This window comes from Aedes aegypti, chromosome 2, assembly GCF_002204515.2.
Source record: "Aedes aegypti strain LVP_AGWG chromosome 2, AaegL5.0 Primary Assembly, whole genome shotgun sequence".
Taxonomy (NCBI): Eukaryota; Metazoa; Arthropoda; class Insecta; order Diptera; family Culicidae; genus Aedes; species Aedes aegypti.
In genome coordinates, this window is record NC_035108.1 from 427,699,774 (window position 1) to 427,726,691 (window position 26,918).

The 26,918-nt window shown below is 35.5% G+C and overlaps 1 protein-coding gene across 9 annotated transcripts in view; it reads left to right on the forward strand.

The window, feature by feature from the left end:
• The window catches only part of LOC5578837 (glucosamine-6-phosphate isomerase), a 55,751-nt gene extending 30,075 nt beyond the window's left edge, over positions 1-25,676 (forward strand). For 2 of the 9 annotated variants that reach the window (XR_002500923.1, XR_002500924.1), the window contains 3 exons: positions 8,999-9,773; positions 11,648-12,027; positions 25,361-25,676. Coding sequence is in view for 2 of the 9 variants with exons in the window: in XM_021847634.1 (XP_021703326.1) it covers positions 9,006-9,773; positions 25,361-25,402 (810 nt within the window). In the remaining 7 variants the exon portion in view is untranslated. Of the gene's footprint in view, positions 1-3,925; positions 4,065-8,996; positions 9,774-11,647; positions 12,028-24,343; positions 24,632-25,360 lie in introns of those variants that run through there. The other 7 variants (XR_002500927.1, XR_002500926.1, XR_002500922.1 and 4 more) reach the window with 7 other exon arrangements.
• Positions 25,677-26,918: the final 1,242 nt, after the last annotated feature.

The following is a 26,918-nucleotide window of genomic DNA, read 5'->3' on the forward strand; positions in this document are numbered from 1 at the left end:
TTGGTTTTCCCTTAAAACATACAAAAGTGTTTTGTACATATCTCTGTTATTAGTGATTATACGTCTAATTGTAACTCTCAATGGTATGAAAGACAATGAGTTATTCTTACATCGTATGTATTTTTTTAAAAACATTTTTTGAATTTTGTATACTAAATTTTTACTTGAAGTTGCAACATTTTTCAAAAATAACACTGAAATAAATTACTAATTTCTTTAGTACTGGATCAACCAAAATTTTAAATCAATGTGTCATTAGATTCGTAATCTGAAGAGCATTCACGAAATGTTGGCGGAAAATCAGAAAAGTATTCAAAATCAATGAAACAGTCATTCAAGCCATCGTGCAAAAGTTTGGGTTCACCTGAGCTGCACGCCAATCATTTTTATCAATATCTTTACCATTTTCCAACCACGTTTAATAGTTCATAGCTTTTTCAAACACAAATAACGGTGCGTACATGATTGATTTGAAATTGCACATAATTTTCGTGTTTTAAATAAGATTAGGTGTACCCAAACTTTTGCATGGGAGTATAAGAATGCAAGCAAAATTAAGGGTTTTTGTCAAGTTTGCAATCACGTGGGTAGTCCCATAGGCCGAGGGGTAATCCGATTGGCATTAAAATTCGCTTCTTGCATGTTGCAAGTGAATGAATCAAAATTTGGTGGAAAGCGGTGAAAGTCGATTACATGGTTGTACTTGTTGGTAATTTTCTATACTTTCCTAAAATTCTGTCGACCAATTGATTAAATTATTCTAAATAAATGTTCAAATTATCTAAAAAAATACCCAGAGTAATTGCAAAAATTTTGAAAACGCCATTACTTTTTGTTTTTTTTTCTATGTCTATGGATGGCGCGTCTCTGTGCCTTCAGATCGACTTTTTCTTAAACTTTGTTATTGAATCGATTTGAGCGTATAGAAAATTAAGCATTTCAATCAGAGTCGTGATAAAGAACAGGTGATCCACGAAACAAATTTTCTAATTTCAAAAATTGCTCCGCGACCCACAAAGTCTGAAAACCCCCGCTATAGTTAATTGTATTGTGGTGGATCGTCCCATTATTGAGCTGCCTTGTTAACGACTTCGTGCCGCGAGCAGTGGCAGTGATATGCCATCGGTGGTTCTCAAAGTCTGATCTGGCTCTGGTGTATTGTCCATCGGCGGAGTCACTGGACGATAAGGTTCGCTCTTGTTTTCGTGAAACGATCGATCGCCGGCTCGCGCGCCATCGCCATGTAGGGTAGACGGGGCCAAATGACCATGCATCCCTCAGTTTTGGGACTGGAAGGATCAATTTCATTAAAACACCGAAAATATACTGTTGAATTAAGGCTCATTATACTACTAACCTTGACAAAAGGTTTTAGAAATAATAATAACTAGATAATATGTGTGAATTATCACAACTTGTGGGAATTTTGAATTTTCTCATAACAAATAATCAGAACAAAAAAAAGTGTAGTCTAACAAAATTTTGATATTATTTTTTATTTTCAGCTAGGGTCGATGTACCAATATATGCGGCTATAGAGCAAATATTCGTAAAAAATCGAAAAATAATGAAAGCTTTTTATTTTGGTTTTGTGGGAAAAATATGAAAACTACGAAAATTCATATGTTTGTATGAATCATCGCTTGTGCCACTATAGGAATACATGAGCCTATAGTAGCCCTATTTCTAATTTCTGTTCCTATAGTAGCACTAGCATCACGGCGTTGGCAAAATACTAATCAAAACCGTATTTTTACAAAGCTTTTATATTTTTCCTTCAAAGTGTGGATCAAAAGCTTTCGTTTGATGTAAAAAAAGTTCTTAATTAATTTATTATTTCGTATAATAAAAAATAGTTTCTCTCAATAGTGCTACTATAGGAACAATAGGTCGCCTATACAAGGGAGCTCAAATTTTAGACAAAACTAATTATTTCGATCATCAGTATCGATGTACTTAGATAAATAGCTCCTGACCTTCATGTCAACAAATATTTTGAAGAGATTTATAGCAAAACGACCGTAAAAACTAGTGGCGACTATAGGGGACTGTCCACTAAGGGAACACTGACCCTAACATTTTAAATTTTTTTTAGAGTATTTCAGTATTGACGGAAAACTATCATCAAAAATTGTGCACAGTTCATTATTTAAGTAATTTTTACAAAGCGGGACAAGATGAGCACTTCTTATGGAAATACGAAAATTATTTCGAAATATTAAAATACTTGAAATTACCGTCAAACGGGGCTTCTTTTGACATTTTTTCCACATTCTTTAACTTTGAGGATTTGTAACTCTTAGAATTATGGATAGATATTGATAATTCTTGCCTATATTTAAGTTGTATATGTACGTAACAAATGTGCAAAATATGAGGCAAATCCATCAAGAAATAACAAAAATCCTTGAATAGCGAAAAAAGTGTGTCCTTCAAGACAAAAAAGGGGCTACTTTGGACATTTTCACAATATGATAATGAAATGATTTTTCCTTATAACTGTCAAACTGATTCTATAGATTATCGTCCACTGTGATGTTATTGAACGTTTTTCATCAATAAACATTATTTAGAAAACTGCAAAGCTAGAAACAGTTACACATATATAACAAATTTCAGCGAAACATACCATTCACTATTCTCAGTTTGCAGTAGGAAACTTAAACTTTCAACTTCCTCTTAAATGGAAGTATCAGATACGAATGCTTGATTTTTAAGTTGACGAACGATGTAACTACTAGGTACTGCGATGATTAATGAGTTATGTAAAAAATTGTTTTTTTTTTCTATTCTTACTGTTATATGAACGATATGTAGAAAGATCACATTAATACTAGTCACTAATTTAATACCAGTAACTTACAGTAAGTAATTATCATTAAAAACTCAATGTATGAAGAAAAGTTTTGCAAGATCGTAAGGAAGTAAGTTCGCTTTTGTAATATGCTAAAAGCTTATAAGCAGCTTAGAGCTGGCTTAAGAGTAGTTTATTTCAGGCATTTGAAGGATGCATTTGTTTTGTACGGCAAATTCATGTTAAATATGACGGAAAATATTTTTTTAGAGATTATGTTGTGAACTTGTCATTGATACTATTGAAATTTGTGTGTTTTATGTCTAGTCACTTTAACAAACATTTATTTTAATTTTTTTATGTTGTAAAATATAGAAACCAAAACATTATAATAAAATAAAAGTCGTAAAAATAAGACCTTTGATCAATTATTTTAATAAAACAACAATTTTAAGCAAAACAAATCACAAAATTGTCATGAAACATGACGATTCGATAGTTTTGTGATGCTCCCAATAAGTTTCCACAACATGGGTAAAATTCAAACAATGTTTGCAAAGCCAATGTTTTATACCTTGTGAATATTTATTCGGACTTTTTTTTAAATGTTATCTTGTTTATCCTGTTATTGTTGATGTTGTTCAAAAAAACAATCATGCCTAGTGGTAGAGCATACATTGATTAATAAAAGTCCTGAAGACACAAAATTGTTCACATTAATATTTACGCTGCTAATAAGTACATCAGGTGAGTGTCCAAAGTAGCCCCTGGAATCAAAAGTAGCCCCGTCCGACGGTACTGCTTTTGATTTATTACATCAATTTTATTCGTAAAATTGAGCTGTCATGTAGTCGTTTCTAATATTTTACTTCCCATTTTTTATTTACTTTTTGTAATATAAACTAGGCACATTCAAATCTAAAAATTGAGAATGGATTTAAGAATTTTATGTTCATATAAAATTATAAATGTATTGCTTGATGCATAATATGCAATGTGTACCAATAGTGTGAATTTGGATTTGAAATAAAAAATAAGGTTCACATTTAGCAAAAATAGGTTTGTCATCTGGATACTTATTTTGGCCCACCTTACCCTATGAGCGCAGTGCAAGAGCGCTCGGCTTGTTCGGAATTCAAACACTGGATGACCAAAATATGCGGGGTGCTGTTGCTTCTGGAGGCTACCCACCGACCGGAGTCAGTCTAGATTAGCGTTCGAGTAGTTAAACACAGCTGTTGTGTGCAGTGAATATAGAACAAAGTTAAAGGTGCGTATTGTTTGGCTCAGAAGGGGATGGAAGATGAAGGAGCAGTTATAGTAGCTTTAGATACCACTTGTTGAACGAGTGCAGAGCAAACAATGTGCTTGACTAAGTGATAACAGGCTTTAACAAAGGGAAAACGGTTGTCAAGAATGCTGGCAGTTGACATTATTCACATGCCATTATTTCATAGTATAGAAAATGAGGTATAGTAATAACTTGCTAAGCAAGTTGTGGAATTACTGGAATCTATAGCTCATGGTCATGGCCAAACTTACAATTGTGGAGGCTCCGGGTCACTTTCTTGAGGCAGCCTTTTTTTTAGAAATCTCCATTGATACAATTGATTGGATTATGAGATAATTACTCTAATAACGTTTACGCCTAATGTTCTGAATTGAACTGTTTCAAAACTACAAATGTACCAAACAGAAAAAAAAGGAAGTAATTTGATAGTAGCTACACGTTAAAGCTCGAGATGAACGATGAAGCATTTAACTAACGGCTTGCTGCTTTTGAGTTCTCCAATCGTCTTCTTGAAATTCTGCAACCGTTCGAGGAAATACCGTTTTGTTTCACTGAAATATGTCATCAAATTACAAGGAAGTGACAGTCAATGCAATTCAATTTTAACGTCTTCCAATCTATTTTATACCTCTGGAGTAGTGATGATTCTCTAGTTCGAGACCAGTAAAACTAGCTCAGATAAATTTATTTGCGAAATTATTCATTTGAATACGATTTATTCGTGCTGTTCGGAATTTGAATCAAGGTGTTCGGAATATGAGGCAGAATACTTTTACGTTGAAACAATACTGAACAACTTAAAATAAACAATTTTATCAGCACACCCAACAGCTAACAGTTAGACTTTTTTGAGTATTGGAAATTTCCACAAATATCAGTTAATTTATGTCTATCAGATGCATTCGAGGTCACTGGTTGGCCTTAAATGTTCGGAATATGAGTCAAAACGGTATAAAGAATCGTTAGCTCAGAGTACTCCAGAATATGTGAACTAATTTAATACTCCTGATCAAATTTATTTTCATTCCTGAAGATCTTATCCCTACTTTAACCGATCGAATAGTTACTGAAATCCCCGATCAATCTGATGAAGCATAGACGTAGAATGAAACGGAAACACTTGGTGGACTTCATAGTTTTACTTTGTATTCACAAACTTCTCCGAACTCACCAAGAAGTATTGATCCGTTTATGTACCATACAACAATAAGTATGGTTTATCTGGAGAAATCCTAATTATATAATCGCTATTGTTGACAGAACATCGTGTTTTTGTGTTCAAAAATACCATATTCTTTAAAACATCAAACATCCGGGGGCCTTCTCAAACTTGAGCCTGAGGAAGCCAGGAACTGTTTTGGAAGCATTTTCATTATGATCCATATTCTATACCAACCCGGTCCCGAAACCTTTAAAAAATAGAAATCCAGAGATTACAATGCTCTATTCCATAAGTTTACAGATTCCTCGTCGACCATCTTAATGAATAGCGATTCGTCTATAGATTTCTTCAGGAATAAGAACAAAAACTCATCCTGAGATCCCTCCAGAAATTATTTTATAGAGTTCTCTAATGATTCTCTCAGGAACTCGATTTGAAAATCTTCAAATGATTTCTCAAACAGCTAAAAGATTTTTTTTAGAATTTGCGTTAACCAGTTCAACATTAGGATTACTCCACTTATTCTGCCAGAAATTCTTACAGGATTTCTTAGAAAGATTCATTCAGTTCTACTGATTTATTCAGTTAATACCGTTTCATTCTTGAATTGAAAAATTTAGATTTTACGAGAAATCAAACAAAAATTCCTCGAAAAGCTCTCATGTTGTTTTTTTTTTTTAGTTTTACTTTGTGTATTTTTCCTAATTTTAGATTTGTTTCAGGAATTACTCTACAGGTTATCATATGAATTGTTGCATAAATTCTTCTATTAAGAATTCTCCAATAAATTTTATAACAAATTCAACCGGATATTCCTCATAGGTACATTTCCCTGCAAATTTTGAGGTTTTTCATTTTAGGGTTCCTTTAAATATTACGTAACGCAAAATTTGCCAATTTTAAACCCCCTCAATCCCCACGTAACAGCTTTAGTATGGAAAATTTAAAATTTTGGTGTGGATCGTAACACTGTAGGATCCCCTCCCTCCTCCTGTTGCGTTACGTAATATTTTGACGATCCCTTAATAGCCTCATTTATGGCTCATTTCATAAGCTCAAAATAGTACATCGATTATTCCTGCAATGCCATCAAGAGTTCCGCTCGAGATTACCCAGGGTTTACCTATAGAAGATCTTGCAGAAAATTATGCAGAGTTCCGTTTGGTAAATTTTAAAATAATTAAGGACTGTGACGAACTTTATTTGTAAAATTCAAACTACAAAAACTATAAAACTAATGCATCTTATACACAAAACATGTTCAGCGTGTAAATAGCTCGTTTTACCTTTGCTTATGTGTGATAAAAGATCAAAAAGAGCTTTAAAAAGTTTTCGCTAAACTGATTGAAAATTTCAAGCACCCGCGTAGTTTTAGAGAGAAAAAATTAAGCAATTATAAAGTAATGTTAGTAACTTTATTTCAAACCGATAATTTAAATTTATTTTAATAAACAGTAATCGTTACAGCTTTGATCTTTTTACATTTTGGAGTTCTAGCAGGCGTGGGGGAAAGGGTTCCTTTGGAAAATGCTAAGCTTACAGAATGCTCTATGAAAAATGTGGCAAAAATCATACAAAACCACAAGAGCGATAATTCAAAAAACCGAAACACGCAAAAGTATGAAAGACTTAAAAAACAGAAAACATCATTTATTCAAAGGTACACCAAAAGTTTGTTATTTTTGGACAGATTCGGGACTTGATATTTTGTTAAAAAAAACTTGGATTTTTTTATGTGTTAATAAATACAGTTCGTGCTTATAGCATGAACGTCACTGTTGACTCGAGTTCTCTCTCGTTTGAATTTGTCATGTACTTCACTAGGATCAGTGATATCTTTAAAATTTAGTTAAGAAACGTATTTTTTAAAGAATTTCCTTCAATTATTTCTGGAAATAAACCTTAGTATCTCCTTGGAGACGTTTTTAGAGAAATCCTGGATTATTGGATTATTTCTTTGAGCACTTCTATGGTATTTATTAGGAATCTGATGAAAAATTCTTACAAGTAATTTGGGAGGAACCTCTCTTAGTCTTCGATATAAATTTCTAGTTGGAATATTTAAGAAACTCTGAACGAAAACAACAGATGAGCATAAATTCCATTAGTTCAATCACAAATCTTGATATTGATAGAAATGATATTATGATTTTCATTGTACATCATGATTGTATGTTTTGCTATTGATGAGATATTCAATGTCATTTTCTAATAACATGATAATGGTTAAACTAGATATGATTGCAAAATTTGTTCTTATTTTACCTTTATTAAGTTATTCACCTCAACCCGGGTAAACACCGAGTATACAGTACTGGACAGAATAAAGTACGCATTGGCCGTTTTTTCATACAAAATGATCAAGTTTGGAGGCTTATATCCCGGTTTCTAGATGTTCGATTGACTTCAAATTTTCACCGCTGCTTGAAAGTAACCTCAAATTTGCTGGGCTAGAAAATCATAGGTTTTCATTAACAAACTTTTGAGTTATCGCAAATTTTAAATTTGAATAAAAATGACAAAATTTTTAAATCGAAATAATTTTTAAATGGAAATATTTAGAGCAATATGTTCTTCTGCAAAAATTGCAATTTGATAAGACACGCAAGTTTGCAGAACATCGTTTTTCGGTAAAACTTATTGTTTTCAAAATATTTTCAAAACAAAATTATGCCATTTTTCGCAAATTGAGAGATTTTTATGATTCAGAAGATTGTATTTAAAATACAGTGCGTACTTTATTCTGTCCTCTGCGTCTTCATGGTTGTCATGGGAAGGAGTTTTTGTTAGTGAGAAGGGATCAGAAGCTACACAATCAGGATTCACCTTGGTAAGGAATGCGAACCATTCAAAGTTTAAATAAAAAAAGCAAGAACTAAGGTACAAGCCTTTATATATGAAAAATATGAACTAGAGCATGTCGATACTTAATGTGACGATCCATCCATTGTTTAAAAAAAAAATATAAACGTAACATTCATACGGCTGTCTCGATGAATACGTGGGTAGAAATGTGTTACTTAATTGAAATAGAAGCATAAAAAGAGCTCATCAATTGATAACAAGTCGACAAGGCAGTCATTTTCAACTTCGTCACCAACACGCCTAATGCAAACGAGCTAAATAAACAGAACAAAACAGCACCAAGTCGCAAAAACCGACTTTCATGCCATCTTGAAGCACTCTTGTTCAATTAGCGATCGACATCAGACCTCAAACTCGATATTAATGATATGCAAGATAATGTTCAAGTTAGCAATTATTTCCCATTTTTCAGCGTGGAATAAGTTACAAATTTGCAGTTATGGGCAGAATAGTGCTGGTACTCAAAAGAATAAGTTTCAGATGTAACAGAGCTTGACACTTCGACCCATATTCTATCTACTCAATTATGTCCGTATGATTGCAACTGAGAACGAGAAAATGATTGATTTCAAGTTTGAAGATGATAGTTCAAATTGATCATTCTTAACTTAATGAGTTAAAAGAGTAACAAATCCCCACCGTACCCTACATAAATCAATCGAAAAACTCGCTAGCTACACTACACTACTTACTTCTTCGAACCACCGGAATCAATACTTTGGTCACGTTTTGTACGTTGGATTGGGAAGGTCATGTTGGTCCATTATTTGCAGTCACACTTCAATCGAATTGTGTTTTTTCGTAACTTCGCGAGACTCTCGGAAGATTTAGATTTAGTTCTCATCATAGATGGATATTAAGTTGATTAATTTATTATCCATTCCAGATAAACCATGCGGCTCATCATCTTGGACACGTCCGACTACGTCGGTGAATGGTCGGCCAAGTACGTCATGAAGCGTATCAACGATTTCAAACCGGGCCCGAGCCGGTTCTTCACCCTGGGCCTCCCAACGGGGTCCACGCCGCTGGGCCTATATCGCAATTTGATCAAATTCCACCAGGAAGGCAAGATTTCCTTCAAGTACGTGAAAACCTTCAACATGGACGAGTACGTGGACCTGCCGCGGGACCATCCCGAAAGCTATCACTACTTCATGTGGCACAACTTCTTCAAACATATCGACATCGATCCGGTCAATGTGCACATTCTGGATGGAAACGCCCCGGATCTGGTGGCCGAGTGCAACGCGTTCGAGGATAAGATCAAGGCTGCTGGCGGGATAGAGTTGTTCATCGGTGGCATAGGACCGGACGGCCATATTGCGTTCAACGAACCGGGATCGAGTTTGGTGTCGAGAACAAGGGTGAAAACGTTGGCACAGGACACACTGGAAGCCAATGCACGGTTTTTCGGCAACGATATCAGTAAGGTGCCGAAGCAGGCACTAACGGTCGGAGTGGGCACGGTGATGGATGCCCGGGAGGTGATGATTTTGATTATTGGCGCACATAAGGCCTTTGCGCTGTACAAGGCGATCGAAGAGGGGGTGAATCACATGTGGACGGTCAGTGCCTTCCAGCAGCATCCGCATACGATTATGATATGCGACGAGGATGCCACGCTGGAACTGCGGGTCAAGACTGTGAAGTATTTTAAGGTGAGTTGAGGATTTCGATTATTTTGGCTTAAGGTGGTTTTTCTTTACTGTTCGATGTGTTTCACATTTCTTCTAATCTATTGGGATTCTACGTGCTAGTGGTGGTGGTGGTATTAGTCGGTTAGTATTTTCACTGTTATATTTAATTTTACGTAGATTTTATAAGTAGTAAATGCAATGAAAAAGGTCGTAATAGTCTTTCAAACAAGCAGGTCACTTTGCGCAGAGACTTGGTGCAGTCATCATTTTATCTTTGCAGGGAATTCTGGTACACTTACACGTTTTTTTTTTACGAAGAATTGCTTCTCACATGTCTTGAGGGAAACCTTAAGATTTTTTTCTGATCACTGGACTAACATTCGTTTAACCGAGTTCCCATTTTTGTCCAAAAAGTGTCAGAAAAAGCAAATTTTTGGTTTACTGTATAGTTTTTGTTCGTGGTTATACTATACCTAATACTGTTTCATGAGTAACGGGTGTTCAATAAAAAAAAATGAGAATTTTGCAGTTATATAGTAAAAAATTGTTTTAAACGAATTCGTTTTTATCAAAAGCATAATGTGTAAACAGGGTGATTACTAATTCCTGTCAGTAAAGTAAATGATCGTAGATAAAAGATGTATGTATGAGTTTTAATTTCCAGTGTACATCCTGTTTTGTACATCTATAAAGTTTGTTTTGACAAAGTAAAGATTAAATCTTTTTTCATTTACCATAGTTTTTAGTTATATGTGTTGTTTTAAAGGCATTACACCTGGCACGCACGTTTTCCACTGATATGTATTTTTGACTTAACTCCGCTGAAAAATTTACCTGATTGAATCAGCATGTTAGCACAATCTTTTAGACTTACTAGGAAACAGCATAAGACTGATTATGGAAAATTTTAGCGAAACAAATATGTCTTTTTTGATTAAAATATATGCTTTCGAATAACGTGCGTGTTAAGTGTAATGCTTCTGAAACAACGAATGTGGCTGGAAATTAAGGTAAAAAAATAAATATGTTATCTATGTATAGTGAAGACAAATGTTATAGATGTACAAAACTGAATATGCACTGGTAATTATAATTCATACAACCATCTTTTTTCTATGATTACTTATTTTACTGACAGGAAAGAGTAATCACCCTGTACATGCAAAGGTATCGACCGTGATAATTATATTTAATTTGTTTAACGGCATATCGATCTATTTTGCTCGAAGTAAGAGAGAGCATGGAACCTCCTGGTGGTTTATGGTGAAAATACATCAAACCCACACCTCGAATTTTCAAGAGCACAAATCTAGAGAACCAGAAAACCGTCACTTGCTGGTGATAACCAATTGATCAAAGTTTCAGCTCTGAGTGATGTTTGGTTCTTCAAATTTGTGCTCTTGAAAATCTGTGTTGTGACTTCGATTCATCTTCACCTTATGTTTTCTTGATTTCTGTATAATCTCTTTTATGGTCCTGTTTGGTCTCCTTTTTTTCGAATACGAGGTCCCTAAAATTTCTATTATTATATTGCTACTAGCCCTTTATAAGCTGAAAAGTTTTGACTCATAAATAAAACTGTTTTGGAAATCTGTTACGTTTATTTTTTGTAATTAGTCTTTTAATAATTTGTTTGCCTTCGAATTTGAAGTAGTATCTTATTTTTTGGTTTCTATTTTTAGTAGAAAATCTAATTATTTCAAATGAGTTTCCAATCTCCAATACGCTGTTTCTCAAGTTCATAATTCTAGAACTCAATCTTCCAAAGTAACACATACGCTATTCTACATAATTGCTTGGGTTTCGGTGATGGGATCAAAAACTATTCCTTGCTGCTCTATCTGTTAATGATTTTATTTTGACTCGTTACCCACGAACCATTCAAACCTGCTCAGGCCTTGAGCAACGTTCACCACAAACTGATCGAGGAAGGCTCGACAGACGTAAGGAAACTGTGCAAGTGAGGTCAACGAGCAACTTTGGACAAACGAACCCTACTCGAGAGCTTCCGGATAGTACATTTCCTTTCCTAATTTGCACTACCTTTACTCCCCCATTTACCCTCAAACTGTAGTATGTTATAAAAACCCTTTGATTCAATGTGACTCCCTTTGACAAGTACGCTCTTACGTATGCGAACTGTGCATTGAAAGTGGGATGTGCATTTCGTTTGTACCTTGTGGGATTGACCATCAACACCAACTCCACCACCACCACCACCGCCAGCACATCACCCATTCAACTTACAGTTTCGGACGACCTAAAACATCAAACGGTAAATAGTACACCTACTGCATATTTTACTGTTACTTATCTTCGATGCACCCAAACGAGGCAATGTGCTGCTTTTTTCGCACTTGTAATATGATTTATTTTTAAATGCTTGAAATTTTGGACTGGATTTATTTTAGTTTATTTATTTATATCAACTATGTCTGAAAAGGCATCCACATCTCCAAGTTTGGGTGTACCTAACATATGTGAAGGGTGTTGAAAAAGCGTCCAGCAAAACTGCAGAAATTCCATCCTCTGGGGACATTTTCAACATCTTTCAAATTCAATTACCTCGACTAGCAACAGCCCTGCTGGAGTCAGCACTCTGTGTTTCGTTTCCCTCCCTCGAATTCCGGACTAAAGCACGCCGCACTTGCTTTCTGTTTCTATTTGCAAATATATCTACCGCACCGTTTTTCAGTGACAAGGCTCTCAGATGGGGAAACTATTACCCACTACTAGTGCTAATACTACTACTGCTATTGCTGCTGGTGCTGCTATTGTTACTGATGTGGTAACGGGCAACAGGATATGATTGTTGTTACTAAATTTACGACTGTTTCTCTTTTCTTTCCTAACATTGATGTCAGGTTCTGACCTATTTCCGGTTGGGTTATTATCGGTTTTGGTTTCTTGGTCATTCCATGCTAGAGGAGTTAATACTATATGATACGTTTTAGAATTTAAATCGAATATATGGTTTTTCTTGTAAAAGTTCATGACGTTATACATATTTGTCAGTTAAGTACTGATTCTCGTGACACAGGAATAACGATATTTGAAACATTGGTTCCAACCAAATGTTCATGATTCGATATTGAAGGGATCATAGACTTGTGAAAGTATTCGAGCTTACAATATTTACATGGGTTTACATGGGTGCATAGCACCCATAGCACCCACATTTCTAACAAATGTCGAAACATCAAAACAAAGGAAATTCTAGAAGAAATGGAACATCAAAGTATTTCCGGATCAGATGATTAATAATCACTTTCGGCATAGATTTCCAAAGCGGAAGTGTCATTTCATAAATTTGTCAAAAATTGTTGCATAAATACTAAAAAAATAAGTTATTGGAAATTAGGTAGTAAAGCCCTGTCTCAATTTCAGTACAAAACGCTTAAATTTAGGCCAAAAACACATATTTACTCAATTTTTAAACATTCAACACACAATTGTTTTTGATTTTTGAGATTTTGTCACACCTCTTGGTTTAAACTAAAATTTTGGGTGTATTTTGTTTTCTATGTCCCTTCCGAAATGTCAGATAAAAACATTCCTGTGGCGTTTTTATTGACTAAGTGAACGTCAAACACGATCAAAAGGGTTAAGGTCAAATTTAGACCCAATTTGACCCAAATTTGGACCCAATTTGACCCAAATAAAGTTTAAATATGATATAGTCGTTATTTGTGACAAGAAAATTTGTCAAACTAGTAGCAAGAACACGCTCTACCGTGTTATTCAATAGAACAAGGTTTTATAAAAAATGAAATTAAAATGAAATAAAAAAGAGCCTATTGATGTTGTTTTTAGTTGCAAAAAATGGTGGAGTTAGAGAGGCGTTACTTTTACCACAAAAAAATATTAAAACCTTCGATAACTTATTTTCACAAGCTCTCAAAAAACTCCACTATTTTGATAATAAACCTTCGAGCTGTTTAGTAGAATACCTATAAGTAGATGAAAAAACCGAATTTAGTACTATACAATTTAATTCCACTAGAGTTTGTATCCTTTGACAGATACGCGTATTTCAATCTCAACTGTAAGGCCGTCTTCAGTGTAGTGTACTAAACTCGACTTCTATTTAATAATCCTTGTTGTTTTTTTTCTTTTTTTCATTGTTGGTCATCTGGCTCCGGAGATTTTCCTTGGGGGATCAGCGCGTAGCCATAATCCACGGAAATATCGGATGTTTGGTTTATATTCGTTTTTCATAACAATTCAAACTATTACCATTTTCTAACACGCTAACAGCATTATCAGATATTTTTAAAGCCTTAAAAGGGGGTTTCATTGGGCAGTATGAATAAAATGTAGAAAAGTTGAGTTTACTGCATTCTCGGTAGTAAATGCTATATGTGGAACACGAGTGGAACAAGTTTGTGTCATTTTACTTCACTACACCTTTTGAACATACTACAAACAACGCGTTGGTATGAATAAAAGTAGCATTTACTACAAAACTACTGGTAGTTAGCTTCAGAGGTTGCTAGGGTGCCGGTTCCATTAGTGGACTACCTAAGCTATAAAAAATCATAACATAATAACGAAAAGTCCTAACAGAGATCTTTTGGTGTCAACAGAAAGATTTCAACCTCTACTATATGGGAAAAATATAAAAAGAGTGATAAAACTAATTTTTTAACATAAAATCGCTTGAGCCACTATTGGTACACGTATTCCAGTAGTTGCGCTAGTGCTCCAGTAGTAGACGTTCGGGAATGATACAAGGAATTTGAAACAAAATGGTAAATTTTTACATAGGTTTAACATTTTTCCCTCGGAACAGCAACAAATCTCTTTCGAATGAACCATAAAGATCATCTCTGGGACTTTTCTTCATTTTTATACATCCATTTGAAAAACTGCTTTCAACCGTTGATCCACTACTGGAACACGACGGCTACTATTGGTGCAAGGGAGCCATTTTTTTACGTAAACTTAATTATTTATATGACTTTTTGATAAGATAAAAAGCTGAAATTTGACAAATCGACTAAACTAGACGTTTTTATCGAAAAATGTACGTTTTATTCCATAGTCCAATCTACTGGTACATTACAACCATTGGTACCGGCACCCTACTCATGCTTTGAGATTGTTGAATTGAATGAATTAACTAGAATTTGATGGGGGCCTTCCTTAGCCGAGTGGTTAGAGTCCGCGGCTACAGAGCAAAGCCATGCTGAAGGTGTCTGGGTTCGATTCCCGGTCGTTCCAGGAATGTTTCGTAATGGAAATTTCCTTGACTTCCATGGGCATATAGTATTATCGTACCTGCCACACGATATACGATTGCGAAAATGGCAACTTTGGCAAAGAAAGCTCTCAGATAATAACTGTAGAAGTGCTCATAAGAACACTAAGCTGAGAAGCAGGCTCTGTCCCAGTGGGGACGTAATGCCAAGAAGAAGAAGAAGAAGGAGAAGAACTAAAATTTTAGTAAAAGTCATGGGAAAACAATGTCAACTTTGATATTTTGAGATTCCCGAAAAAAATTAAGATTTTAAAAATAATTTTGAGATTCCGGTTAGTTTTTGAATTTTAATTAATTTTGAATTTTCGTATGAATTTTGGCATTACGATAATTATGTTGTTTCTTAGGAGTCCTTGGATGCCTGTGGGGATTTAGGTATTTATCAAGTAATACTGAACTTTACGTGAGACTTGTGATATCCAAGATTCTCGGATTTCATTTGGAATCCGGAATTTGTGAAGAAATTCTGGGATTCCGTTAGACATACTATACTTGTTATAATAGTTCTGGGGTTCTTGTTAAAATATTAAAAATTCGGTATTTGATTCGGTTACTGATCTTTTGAAATTATTTTGGTACCTTTGAGAAGGTATTTCTAAAAGAAACTATAAGGTTTTCGAATTTTACATCAGAATCTCAGTACAGTGGGCTTCGTGCGGTTAGTGTTACCAAGCATTTAGCTGCATCGAGTCAAGGGGAGTTTTCCGACTTTGTCACTGGGCGTTGCATGCTAGTCCGTTGTCTAGTGTGGTGCTTTCTTCAAAAAGCAAATAGTCCACTGGAAGCATTAGCGTGTCGGTGTCTTTTTAAAAAATACTAGTAATTCGATTATTTTGTGTTGCTGTTATCTCAACATCTCTTCATGGGATACAGATTTCTATCTGTATCCCATTGAAATGTCAGATTTATCGCAAATTCACACTACAAATCGTGTAAAATTACGTAACCTACATGAATTTGTGTCAATGTTCGATTACGCAATGTAGTAATATTCATATTTTCACATGATTTGTCGTGTAAATAAGCGACAAATTTGGCATTCCCTTTATTTGCATGATTTTATTGATTTTACGCTGGACTCTGAATGGATTTTTCTTAACGTGCAGCATCACTCTGCACTCTGAATGGATATTTCTTAAATTGCAGCATCAGTCGCTGCTCATGTTCCAAAGTAGTACGTACTACATGTTCGAAAGGTTTTCTATTCATACCAAAAGTGTAGTAAACTTTGTGGATTCTGGTTTTTGAGTAGATGCCAATGTGCTTTTTTTATATCACATTGAGTAGATGCTACATGTAGTAAAGTTAAGCGTTTAAAATTGTTCAAAATTTTAAAAAGTTTGAAAATCTAATCTCCCATATCTTCTATGCCATCCTTAATATGAAAATTGTGTGCTGTAAAATTTTCAGCTTTCTAGGTGGAGATGAGAGGAGGCTCAAAGTCAATGTAAATTAATACGCAAATTACTATGGAAAAAATTGGAAAAATGTTCCTCACATGTTAGTATTGTAATGTAAGTACTGGCTTATCAGTGAAAACTCATTCTACAAACCATAAAAAGGAAGTTTGAGAAGAAACAAATCCTTTTTAAGTTAGTTTTGTTTTAGATTTTTAAACTGGAAAAATGTTTTTGGGCTTAAAAGAATGAAAAACATTGAAACATTGAGTAAACATGTGTTTTTGGTCTAAACCTAAGCGTTTGTTATGAAAATTGGGACAGGGCTTTAGGACCTTATTGAAAACATTTCTGGAAACCGCTGGAAACCAATAGTAGCCCCTTGAAAATGTCTGAAAACGTCTTCACGGTGCCCCGACAGATCGTTATTATGAATAATAATAATTGTCCATTAAAACTGAGCACAGGGCTCGATTCCTAAGATCATTCTGCACCTCTGTGCCAATTAAAGAAAAATCCCTACGGCTAATTAAAGAAAAATCCCCTCGAAAAATCTTGATTTGAAGGTTTGCTTTACTAGATTTCAATATAATACATATTTAAAATATGCAATAGTATCGAAAAATCCTTTAAAAACGCTTAAAAAGCTGAACAAACTGTTCTTAATTGACTTAACTTACCAGAGTAATTTTCGCATAGTTTGTTTTTTTTTATCAACTACCGAAATCTAAACATGTATTTTGCAATTGGATTAAATGGACAAATTGATGTGAAGTTTTGCGAAAAAGTTACACGTCTTTTCAGTGAGAATCGAACTCCCGACTCCCTGATCTCTAGTTAGGGCGCGTTACCCCTACGCCATGAGAGGACTCATGAACGCAGAAGTTAACCAGAATTCGATTTCAGCTCAATAATCACGTGGTCCTTTTTCGCAAAGTGCACCTCTTTCGGAAGAATTAGATGCCCATCCAAACACAACGCTTTCTATATATATCCAATGCCTAGCCCGAGAGCGCATTAGGGGGAGATCCCCCAGTACCGGACACTTAAGCCACTAAATTCATAATTCGAAAAATATTGATTTTATGTGCTCGTGTTACCCATTTATGATAAATATCATCATTTTTATAGTGTACAAAAATAAATTTAAAAATATAAGTATGAATTTTGACATTGCATTTTGATGATGCATTTTAGTACCAAATTGATCGATCTTTAAAGGTGGCACCCAATACCGGACACATTTACAAGAACAATTTGAGTTTTTCTTAGTTGGCAAGATGTCCACCAAAAACCTCTTTCATATATGAAGAAAAATAGCACATTTTACGATGTTGTTCTGGATGTTCATTTTTCTTAATTTTATTGCATGTATGATACCATGATCGACGGAATCCATGAAAAATGAATGTATTTTGAGACACTCGTGCAATAATTACAAAGATATCATATAACAAATCAGGCTGTCCGAAACTGGGGGACAGGAGGTGCTTAAACAAAATTGTAATTTGTCCATATTTAGTCCAATTATGGTACAAAATACATTCATACTATCAAATTAGGATTATGTTCGAATATGCTTGCGTGATCCAAAGTATTTTTTCATATTCAAAATAATTACTAAATAGGTTCAAAATTAAGGCAATACATCAAATTTTTTGAAATTTTCAATCTTTTGTACTTTTTTAAAAAGGCATGCATATTTCAAGGATGTGTTATTCTACGCAAACATTAGTCTCCAGAATAGCTTCCTTTACTACTAATACACCATCTTGATTGGACCATGATTTCTCTATGTTTCGACTTTGTCCGGTATTGGGTGCTGTCCGGTACTGGGGGATCTCCCCCTATTTTTTAGGTATGGAAATAGCACACTACACTAGCCAGCAACTGTGCTGGCTGAGGTTTCTATTGTGTGGGCTTCCAATGGGTCGCGACGTTCTCAAACGACCGGTTACGGAACATGAGTCCGTTGCTCGATAAATACTTGTTTTTAATTATGGATCGTGGTTTACGGCTAACCAGCAGAGTGGAAGTTTATCAACTACCGAATGCTAAACATTACATATATTTTGCAATTGGATTAAATGGACAAATTGACGTGAAATTTTGCGAAAAAGTTTCACGTCTTCTCAGTGAGAATCGAACTCACGACTCCCTGATCTCTAGTTAGGGCGCGTTACCCCTACGCCATGAGAGGACTCATGAACGCAGAAGTTAACCTGATGCCGATTGAAAGGTCATCTTAAAAAAGGACATGAGAGTAAATGGAGCACTGTTTATTGATAAAGCTTGTGATTACTGTTATTGTCAATTGAAGCACGTATCAACCGTTTGTTCCAAATCTGGGATGATTTAGTTGCTCTGGTATGCTCACGTCAATATCAGGATGAAAATACGCGGAAGTCTTCTTCGGGACCGCAAACCTGATTGTTGCAACTTTTTCTTCCGGCATTCACACTAAATGACCTGCTCTCTGAAATATGCCGTATTTTATTCGTTCAATAGGCTTCACTCCTGTTCTTAAATCAATGTGTTTAGAGAGCCAAGGATCAGCGTCGGAAGACGAGGAAGATCGACAATGATGCTTCATTTGGACATATTTGCAATCATCGTTTTCTCTTCATTCACTTCGCATTATTATTGAAAACTGATTTACTTTTCGAACCCCTTTATTATACAACAGTGTAGAAATGTCGTTTCTCTCGACTTCAGTCGAGTCTATTACACGACACTGAAGACGGCCTTACTGTTGAGGTCTAAATACGCGTATCTGTCAAAGGATACAAACTCTAGTGGAATTAAATGGTATAGTACTAAATTCGGTTTTTTCATCTACTGACTTTGTTAATCTTGGAACACTTGTGACATGTGACAATGATGTTTCTCATGCAGTAAAAATCCTGTGGCTGAGAATATAGCATACCATAATTTTAACGTAAAGTGCTGAGGACAACATTCGGTGAAAACTAGATGCATACATCAGCAGGTGAATTCCGACGCACATCTTCTTCGAAGACAAGAAATTTTCTTCCATAATCCGCCAGCAAGAAAATTTTCTTTTCTTCGAAGAAAATACGAGCCGGAATTCGCCTACAGGAGTGGTACCAGATGACTATTATTGGTCACTTAGTCACGATTATTAGTCACTCTGCTTCACATGCAATTCAAATGGAAATGAACCATAATAGTGTGAACACTGTACGAAGAGCAAGCAAAATAAAAAAGGCAGACTTCAGTGGACTGGTCACTTAGTGTAAAAGTCTGCAAATAAGCTGAAAATAAATAGTATTTGGTATTGAATGTTTCACTTTTATCGAACATAACATCAACATTATATTGAAATTTATTTTTTAGATTTCATTCCATTAAACTAAGCCTCCATAGTTTAATGTAAAAAACATACTTAAGCCACTCTGGTAAATGAAGTTAGTTAGAAATATTTTCAATCAACACAACGGCAACAATTATATACTAGTTGAAAACAGTTGAGAACATTTTGAGCGTTTTATACTTTTTTTTCGGTGCTAGCTTAGTTTTAATATGGATTATATTGAAATTAAAACAAAAACTTCAAATCAAGATCTCTTGAGCTTCCTGCTAGGGATTTTTTAAATTGGCCCAGTGGTGCAGAATGACCTCAGAAATCGAGCTCTGTGCTCAATTTTGATGGAAAACTTTTTTTTTCATAAAAACGGTCTGTTGGGGCACCGTGCTCTTATGAACTTCGGGGATCTTCCAGTTAATATTTTGAGAACTACTGAGAACGCTTTGGGGACTCCTGAATAACTTGGAAACGATGGTAAGACTTAAGAAGCTCAGAAAAACGCATTCATTCGTCCATATTTTAAATTATGGCATGCAATGCGACCCGAGCAGAAGAAAATAACTTCTGAATACCAAACTAAGGTATTCCATACCAGATAATTACCAATACTTACAACCTGAATGTGGTATGAATGAGCCCTGCATAAGAGGTAAAATACCTCAAATAGTATCTCAAGCATATTCTACGAACACTAAACTGATAATTAGATCAGGTATTGTAATACCTCAATAATACCTGATGGATTTTCATATAAAAGTGAAATTTTTCAATAGTAGTTCAATACCTCCAACAGTCCTCAGCAGCTGTCGAATACCAAAATGAAGTATTTTTGATTGTTTTAAAAAAAATTTTCGATACCATTATAATACCAAATTAAGGTATTGACAACTGAACAATACCTAATTTTGGTATGATACCAAAATATGGTTTACATAAGTTATTGGGAAGTTATTTGTTCCTCCTCGGGGAGTGAATGGATTTTTATCGAGAAAGATATTTTTAATACATTAGATACACTCCCGTGCAAAAGTTTGAGATCGCCCCCTTAAGGTGAAGATGAATCGAAACCAAACGTCAAATTTTCAAGAGCATAAATCCAGATAACCGAACACCCGTTTAAACTGAAAACTTAATCGATTGGTCACCACCAGCTAGTGACCAATCGATTAAGTTTTTAGATTAAATTGATGTTCGGTTCTCCAGATATGTGCTGGAGGTTTGGCTTAAATTCTTCTTCACCTCAATCATATACACAAGTGTTTTGTCTATATCTCTCTGATTTCACGTCCAATTAAAACTCTCAATGGCGCATTCGAAAGGCAATAAGTTATTCTTACTTCGTGGGTATTTTTCCAAAATATTTTTATGAATTTTGTATACTAAATTGTTACTTAGAGTTGTGACATTTTTTTAAATCACACTGAAAAATCATGGATTTTCTCAGCATTGGATCGACCAAAATTTTAAATCAATGTGTCATTTGAATCGAAATCTTATATTCTTTGAAGAGTACTCACGAAATTTTGACGGAAAAATCTTAAAACTATTCTAAATCAATGAAACAATCGTTCACGTCATCGGGCAAATGTTTGGGTTCATCCCTCAGTATCCAGGTGTATTGTGCAAAAGTTTGAGTTACGATTATGATTACGATCCTATTGGCACATTGATTTATAATTTTTGGTTGATCCAATGCTGAGGAAATAAGACATGCTTTATCAGTGTTTTTTGAAAAATGTCACAATTCTAAGTGAAAATTTTGTATGCAAAATTCAAAAAATGTTTTTTGGAAAAATACCTACGAAGTAAGAATAATTTAATGCTTTTTTAATTCATTATTAAAAGTATGATTTGGACGTGTAATCACAGATATATGGACACAACACTTTCGTATGGTTTTTTAGGGGGTGAGCCTAAACTTTTGCACGGGAGTGTATTATTAAAAACATTAAGGCTCAAGAATCCATCATTCAATCATCAGCAATCGTCAAAAATGAAAAACCAGTTTTTTCGTTCATTTTTTAAGAGATCTTCATGAATCTTCAATCTATCATTGCATTTTAGATAGCAAATGTAATGCCATTATAGATTTTCATGATGATTGCTTCAAATTTGAACAAAAAAACTGGTTTTGAAATTTTTTAAAAAGATAATGGTTATTTTCCTCTTAAATTTTTGTGAATTTTTGTAAATCTCTCGGGCTTTTGTCGTTCTTAAGCGCTTAGAGCCTCTGCCAAAATGTAGGAACCGATTGGCACTTCGCTGGATTCTCTGATAATCGCTGAGAACCTTTTGAAAATGTTAGTGAATTTGTTGGGTGTCTTTGGTGATTAATGCTTTGAATACAGTTTTTTATGCGTATTAGTCAATTGCCGATTACGTTTGTCGACCATAAGATCTAGATTTCTGATATTGTATCAGATTAATTTAAAATAATCTTAAAATCACTTATTGCACTTCTTGTACCTGTTGATCCCCTGTTAATTTTTCAATTATACTTGTATGCAGAAGTGAGATTTTTTTTATTAGTGGTTATCCTTCTTGGACACCGCCTTTTGAAAAAAAAAACTCTTAAGCTAGGTATGCTGTTCGGCTCAAGAAAAAGTAAAAATTTCTGCCCAAGAAATGGTCAAGAAATTTCCTACAGCGAGCTCCATTTGAATTGACATTTCTTTTTAACTGCGTACTGTGATCAAAGAAAAATGCTTTTCTTGAACATTTCTTGCAAGAAATTTCCCACGCATCGAGATAGGCGATTATTTTTCTGTTGAAGTGCATACTTCGCTTTAGATGGTTACTTCTCTGACATGGCTGTATTTGCTGAATGCATTAGCAGAGTTGCTCGCTGTCACTATCAACGCCTAAAATTTGCCGATTTCGACAGGCCGACTGCGATACAATTCGGATCATTTTGTATCCCATCAGCATCATGCTGGTTATTCCATCACCAGTGCATTGATGGCGATAGATTATGGATATCACTGATGGGTTAAGGTGAAACAGTTTGGAATCAACTTCTAAGATTGCACTAAAACTTCTAAGGCACAAATCTCGCGAAAAAAGCATCCAACAACAGTGCACTTTTTATTTTGGCTTTGTGCACTAGCAGAAAGCTTAAAATAAGAAGATCCGAATCGTTTGCCAACTATTTCTCCAGTTTTGTGCCTTTGAAAACGTGAGTAGGGACACAAGTCGGCCATTGTGCCGGCCATCTTCGGATTCCGAGATGTTTCACCTTAAGTTTAGCCTTATATTAAGCACATAAAATGTCAATTTATCAGTACGATATTTTTGACAGTGCGTCAGATAGATTGAAACTATATGTTGGTCACTGAAAAACAATAATAGCATGGATAATTACCACGTGATCCCTCATTCTGCAGTGATTATGATCTAGAGTGCGCTGTCGCATCACTGCTGTTGGTTGTCAAATCAAAGTAATATTGATAGCTCGCAAATGATATTGATAGTTTTACAGCATCAGCCATCAGCTGATATGATTGATATTAAGGTGATTATATTTTTTTTATCTTTATTAACGAGATAATTAGCCCTGGGCTAGTTTATCTCGGGACCAACGGCTTTACTTCCCTTCCGAAGGAAGTCGTCACTATAACTTTTTTTGTCAGTGACTATCTCGGGGATGGGATTCGATCCCAGGTCCTCGGCGTGAGAGGCGTGTGTTCTAACCACTACACCAGGTCCGTCCCCAAGGTGATTATAAAACAAAGCCAAACTTTGAATTTTCAAGAGCACAAGACTGGAGAATCTGACAACAGTTCGCGTTGAAAATCAATCAAATTGCTTGCTTACTGGTGCTGAACAATGGGATAAATTTTCTTCGCGGAGCGCTGTTTGGTTCTCAAGTCTTGTGCTCTTGAAAATTTGAGGTGTGGCTTCGTTTTATAATCACCTTAAGCAACTCTGTGCATTAGACAAATTTTCTGAGCAGCAAATCGAAGCAACCTGGACTAGGACTCAAAAGATAAAGATAAATCACTTCAACAGATCAAAAGTGAAATTATTTACTGATTGCTAACAAAGGATAATCTTTGTCGGAGCCATAATAATGCTAAAGTTATGTTATATGATCAAGTGACATGCGAACATTTCTGGAAATCCGTGGATACATTCCAAAAACTCTTTTTCATTATCGTCGGTAGTAACAATGGGTCTATGGATGCTTATAGCGTGATTTATGGAGGTACTTCTCAAGTTAAATGTGCCTTTCTTGCGAAAGAAGATATCCAAGAATTCGTACGTGATAATTTCGAGAAACCCATGAAGTAATATTTTTAAGATTCCGTTTTCTTTGATTTTTTTGGAGAAATTTTCATGAGCGATTTTTGTGGAAAACCGATTAATTCAATATTTGTTTTAAATGGAACGGCTATAGCAGCACCATAGTAACAAAGTCACTAACTTTGGGTTACTTTTAGATTGCCTACACTCAACGCTTCTCCGTATCTGGTATGGAATGACCAACGTAAAAAAATAATACCAAAATATATACAACTTTTCCATTATATTTTCTCTCCCAAATCCCATCGTCCCAAATTAAAACATGCAAACCCGTGTCGCTCCCAACCCACGTCGGTCCACTCAGGATTGCTACGTATTGGCCGCTGCCAGTGGAGACCTTGATGATGCTACTCGGCCGAACTGATGAGGCGTCTGACTGTGTGATCCATATATGTAGCACCCAATCCACTGAAGGAGATGGAGAGGGGGTGACTTTACGACACCCCCAATCCGTGTCCTTTCGAACCATCCCCCCAAGCTCAAGACGTATTTGACCTTTGCCACATCAACATCATTATCATCGTCCATCGATATGGAAAAGCGGCCTTATGAACCAGAACCTGACAGAATAATCACACACGAAGCAAGTGAGGTGTGAGGGATTTGCAGCCACGGTGTGTCTTAAATCGTTATTAACTGAAAAATGACCATAAATTTCACACCTATCATTCCAAAGATATGGCATCCTAGCATCCTCTCCGCATGGATTAAAATCTGATTTTCAAATCATGATTCACAAATCATGAAATTGGTTAGTTCATGACAATTTTCTGTTCTGTTCTGTTCTGTTTCTGGAGTCATTACGAGAGGTTCTTGGTTCAAATCCCGCTGTGACACTTTCATAGTTTATTTCTCGCATACTCTGAGATAACGCCCTAAAAGCCATTGGTAGCCACGTGTGTAGCTCGTTGTTTCTAAGCAAAAGAAAGAATAAGCATCCAAACCAACATCACGGGCAGGTAGATAATGATCCTTTCTTTCCCATAGCGTTGTTAAATAACATGAAAATCCATTCAAATGCTCAGAAACAACGAGCTACACACATGGTTACCAATGGCTTTTAGGGCGAGATCAGAAGTTATGCGAGATTTTATTTTTTTCATTTTGTCGATCACGCAGCGCACAGTTAATAAAGATTTTAGGCACACCGCGGAACTGGGATGAGTATGTGATCAAGTGCTCTGGCCATGCTAATCAGTCCGGTTCATTCCGTTGCTGTTGGACGGGAAACGATACATCGACGCAGTATTAATTAACGTGTTTCTAACCGTGTGCCGGGAATCGGTCCCCTTTCTTTCTCTCATCTCATCTGTCTCCACAGAGCCTGTACGACGTCCACTCGAAGCTGATTGAAGGCACGTAGTAGAAGAACCATAGAAATAGAACCTTCCAGTTGGAGATGGCCTGACGACGGTCAGCAGGAGTTGTGCTCTGTCCGGGCGAATGAACATCACACATTTTAGCACTTTTTATAGTCACTCGAATCCAAAGGGTAGAATTAACTTTTATAATTTGTGTTACGATTTAAGTTTAGACGGTCCGTTTTCGTCCCTTACTCTTACTTATGCCAGCAGCAAACAGCAGCTGGTGTATGATTTCTTTACAGCGATAATAAAGATGGAAGTGCATGGAATTTTGAGCTAAGTGTGTTTTGCTTCGTTGGAAATTGAGAGAAAAAAAACCTTTTGAGATACTTTGTGTGATTTTGTACCCTTTCATAATGGCTAAAGCTAATATCTGGGTCATAATGCTATTCAAGATTACAGTTATTCGACGTCAAAAAAGCTTTAATTTAGCTGTCCAAGCAATTCAACGACTGTAGGCTTACGACTAGGTGTTTTGAAGGAATTATTGCAAATTAGGTATTGAATTGTAGTGTTAAGATTAAAATGCTGTTGAGTTCACAAACAAAATCTCAATAGGGTAAAACAAAATTAAGCTCGAATTCTTTTTCTATGGCTAGAAGAGAAAGACCAGTAGAATAGCCTTCATTTTTGTTGGAACGAATCAACTTTTTTACACGTAAAAGTTGATTAGTGGTCGAATGTCCATTAGTGTGGGACAAAATTTAAATTCTCGCTCCAGTCCACTTTTTGGATTGCATTTAGGTCCCATAACACCTGTGCAAAATTTCAGCTCGATCGGAGAAACTATATTTACGCGCCAGTCGTTCAAAGTTTGTATGGGATTTACTATGGGAAAACTTACTTTTGCAAAGAAAAATAGCCAGAAGTCGCCCATTGACATCTATAAAAATTCTGAGCACAGACCTCGATAGGTATTTTTACGATGAAGATTATTGCCGAAGACCGCGAAACAATCCGACACTTGTGAAAAAAGTTATTTAATGAAAACCTTCTGGCAAGGCGACGTTGATTAACACGTAAATGAATAACAATAATAACAAAATCGGGCAAAATTTCCGAATGGTCTATGCTTAATAACTTTTTTCACAAGCATCGGATTGCTTTGCGATCTTCAGCAATATCGAGGTCTGTATTCAGAATTTTTATAGAGGTCAATGGGTGAACTCTGGCGATTTTTCTTTGCAAAAGTAAGTTTTCCCATAGTAAATCCCATACAAACTTTGAACGCCTGGCGCGTAAATATAGTTTCTTCGATCGAGCTGAAGTTTTGCACAGTTGTTATGGGACCTAATTGCAATCCCAAAAGTGGACTGGAGCGAGAATCTAAATTTTTCATATAACCGTGTCCCATACTAATGTCAATGTCGGAATCCGAACTGTTCATTGTCAAAAACTGAATTTTCGTTGACCTTTTCAAAAATTTTACTGATGGAGGAAAGCAAACTGGTTGGACGATAGATGGAAGCTTCTGCAAGTTTTTTTTGTACAGTTTTAAAATTGAAACAACATTGG